Genomic DNA, 3,830 nt, shown 5'->3' with positions numbered 1-3,830 from the left:
CCCGCTAGACCCCGCCGCGCCACAGCGGCCACTGATTCCGTCGCCGGCGGCCGCCCCCTACTACGTCGTCGGAAACAAAAGCCGCTCGAGCCAATTCCCTCATCATCCGTCCCTTTCCCCCAACCCTACCGCCGCCGCTTCCACATCTCCCCCGCGCCCGTCCCCCCGCAGCGCCGCCAGACCGACGCGCACGCTGGCAGTCCCCAGAGTGGGCGCCGCAGGCACCCGCCCTGTCCAGTTAATATGAGAAAATCAGCACGGACGTGTCGATGTACGTTTGTGTGGTGCGCGCGCGTGTTGTTGGAGTCCCTGCCAAGTCGGAGTGGCGGGGTGGGGCGGGCGGTGTCTGCGGGCCAAAGTTCTTTTCTCGTTTTCCCTTATCCTTCTGTCCTTTTTTTCCTTTCCGGAATTGCTGAGCGAGAGGAGCAGCAGGCCTTTGCTGTCGGTTTAGTTATGGGCTTTGAAAGGGTCCGCCATCTCTCTCTCTCTCTCGCTCTCTCGCTCTCGCTCTCGCTCTCTCTGGCTCTCCCTTTCTTTCTCTGCCGCCGCCAGGATGTGGTTGCGTAAGGAGGGGCAAGGGGCTTCCACGATGCGGACATTCTTGTCGACTTGGGGGAGCGTAGGCGTCCGGCCGGGTCGGTGTGCTCGTGGCGGGAGTGCGGGGCGACGCACAAAACTCTCCTTTTGATGGTCAGCACATGAGATGATGAGAAAAGAACAGTGCTCCTTCGTCTTGCAAACGAGTATTATTCGTCATTGGGTACATAAACTGTTCGTAGTTGGTAAAAGTAAAAATAAAACTTTTCGTAAAATTGTGATTTAATGGGGTCAATTTATAAGGATGTTTGAAAAATTGTTTCAGAAGTTCGGCTACAAGAACAGGAGCCCCCGCCGGATCTGAGCCCGGATTGGACCCGACATGACCCCGACCGTAACAGTGGGTAATCTGGGCTCATCATGTGATCTGGGCTCAGATCCAACGAGGCTCGTGTCCTGCTTGCAGCCGAAAGTTCTTTGTCCGGGATCGTTTTTCAATTAAAACTGTTACTTTAAAGTTACAAAGAGTTTATGTAGAAAAATTAACACGACATTCTTCGTCAAACGACGATATAATTCCTGTCAGTCAAAGTCATGCTCCCCTGATTATTATTTTTCCAGATGGTGACCATGATGATAACCGTTGTTGCGGCGTTCACGATATGTTGGCTGCCTTTCAACATGCTCGTGGTGAGTGGGTATACGTCTGTCCCCGCGAGTTTCTCCTCTGCGAGAGGGTATTTCAGTGAATCCAGAAGCTGAAAGTAAGAACTGAAATAAAACCTCATAAAAAACAGCAGTTGAATGTGAGCCGTCAGCCGTCGGGTATGAGAAACTTGTGGTTTCATGAAAATAAACAAACGGAGGACAGAGAATTACCTATTATTCCCAAATCTCGAAGGCTAGCATTCAACTGCTAGTTTCGTATTTCTTACTCCGTTTCCGTTTTACTTCTTGCTGCTGGCGCCGGGGTTCACGTCAAAATTTTCATCCTTTTTTTCTCCTTCCTATGCAGACCGTTTGGACGTACAACGACTCTCTGAGTGACCAGCAGTGGCTCCCCGAGATGTACTTCGCCTTCCACTGGCTCGCCATGAGCCACTCGTGCCTCAACCCGCTCATCTACTGCTGGATGAACGCCCGCTTCCGCCAGAGCTTCCGGTCTGTGCTGCACTGCGGCTCCTTCAACCGGAAGCGGCGGCCTGTCGCGCTGCAGCACGTCCACGGCACGGGTACCGGCACGGGCGGCCTGACGTGCACCTCCTTCCGCTCCAACAGAAAGACCGTTTACCTGGAGGACGCGCTGTGACAGACGGCTGACTGCTAGTCATCATCTCCTCGCGTAGAGCGTACTAACGTCACCCAATAACTTCTCTGGGCCGCGGTGGATGCCGTTAGTACGCAGTGGAAGCGTAAAAAACGTACAATAACGTCGGCTCCTTCTGAAGTGTGTTTCTTACATACGAACGTACGACTCATATCTTTATTTTCTATTTTTTGGTTGTGGAACTAAGGATCTCGATTATGCTAGTCAAAAAATATAAGTTTACGGGCGCTGTTGTTTACTTATATGCATAACAAAGTCTGAAAACTGTAAAAGTATAAGTTTTCCCCGTCGGAAAAAGAAAGATTTATACGATTTTTTTCTTTTCGATGTTTGGCCTATCATTTAGTGTATATTTATTGTTGAAATACGTTTTACATTGTGATATTATTTATTAGTATTTGACGATATAAGTGTAAAAGAAAATGTACGAATTTACAAAAACGTTTTGTAAATCTTCTAGATATAATACGTAATTTATTATTGTACGAGAACTCCTGGAGATGTTAAATTTTGGGTCGTAAAAATACGAGTATGGCAGTGAGTTCAATCTGACCCATGTTGATCTAAGATCATAGATGTCACCATATTTAAATAATACGGCAATTAGTCGAAAATTCCGAGATTTCTCCTGGTCAATGTGCGTCTATGACTTCAATGAATGGTCTTGTTGTGCATCCAGTGAGTTTATCGCCTCAAACTTAAAATTTTAGTTTGGGGGTCTTTTTATACTGAAACTCACGACACTGTCAATGTGACAAACAATAAAAGAAACGAAAACCAAAATAACTGTCTCGTTCAAAAACTGGCGCGAATATCACACTGAGTCACACGAATCCCAAACAAAGTGCAAACCGGGTGGCGGCGCGGTGGCGGGACTGGGTATGAGGAAGAAGCCCCGAGAGCAGCACCAGGCCCCACCCCCACAACGCTCCAACCCCCTCCCTCACCCCCTACCCGGGAGCACACCGCGCTTAGTTGGGCCATTAAAAGGCAATATCCGACACAAGTGACCCCCCCTCCGCCCTCCTACCCTCGGCGCGTCCAGTTTCTCCACACTTTTACACGCACTCACACATTCTCACAGACACAAACACAGCGTGCGAGCGAGTGTCCAACGCGCCGCCCCCCGCTGCAGGATGTTGCGCCTCGTTGAAGACGGTGGAAGAAGGAGAGTAGGGCTGACGGGAAGCGTACGACATGGTGCTGAGGGAGCCCGCCTTTAACGGTGTGTTCGTGCTCTGGTTTCAGCGGGGAGGCGCTCCTGGCCAGAGGGCCCCCGAGGTGGTCAGGGCGCCGGGAGGGTACGCCGGCCGCGAGCCCGCGGGACACGTCTGCGCGCCGCGTTGCCTACCCTCTCCGCCACAGGCGTCCCGGGCTCGCACTGCCAGGACCTCGCACGTGGGCGCGGGGAAGGGGTATGCGAGGAGTACTTCGCCCGCGCATACCGATTTTTCTGCCTTTACTTGATTTTTTCTGATTTTTTAATTATTTTTTTTCTGTTTTTTTTTTTAGCGCAGCTTGGAAACTTGCGTCAACTGCGTGTATATTGGCCATATGTCCGTTGGCCAGTAGGCCGTCCGTCGAACTAAATGAGTCGGTTTACTCGAACGCCCGTCGGTCTGGCTGTTCTCTCGGTAGCAGCCGACGTCCGCATTCGTCAGTCAGCTATGGCCTGTGAGAGTGTAAATGCCCAGAGACCACAGGAGGGGCCCCGCAGAGACGAAGCCGAGGACGAGGCGATCCTCCCACGCGCCCTGGGACTGCGCCAAGGTCACGGAGGGATATCGCAATTACTAATGTAGCCCAGGCAGTGGCGCTTCTTGGTCCTGCCGGCGGCAGTTCGGTGAGTGAAGAGCGTGGGCGGAGAGTGCGTGTGCAGCGGAACGGGTGATGAGATGGAGAGAGAGAGAGAGAGAGAGAGAGAGAGAGAGAGAGAGAGAGAGAGAGAGAGAGAGAGAGCGCACAG

At 51.7% G+C, this 3,830-nt stretch overlaps 1 protein-coding gene across 1 annotated transcript; it reads left to right on the top strand.

The window, feature by feature from the left end:
* The first annotated feature begins 528 nt into the window (after nucleotides 1–528).
* Nucleotides 529–2,641, top strand: LOC127751889 (RYamide receptor-like). Its single transcript, XM_052276136.1, has 2 exons — nucleotides 529–1,227; nucleotides 1,553–2,641. The coding sequence occupies exons 1-2, from the start codon at nucleotides 1,159–1,161 to the stop codon at nucleotides 1,844–1,846; spliced, it is 363 nt and encodes a 120-aa protein (XP_052132096.1). The 5' UTR covers nucleotides 529–1,158; the 3' UTR covers nucleotides 1,847–2,641.
* Nucleotides 2,642–3,830: the final 1,189 nt, after the last annotated feature.

This window comes from Frankliniella occidentalis, unplaced genomic scaffold (assembly GCF_000697945.3).
Source record: "Frankliniella occidentalis isolate FOCC.00 unplaced genomic scaffold, Focc_3.1 Scaffold1829, whole genome shotgun sequence".
Classification (NCBI taxonomy): Eukaryota; Metazoa; Arthropoda; class Insecta; order Thysanoptera; family Thripidae; genus Frankliniella; species Frankliniella occidentalis.
The sequence above is the reverse complement of the archived record's forward strand: the minus strand, read 5'-3'. Positions and strand labels throughout refer to the sequence as shown.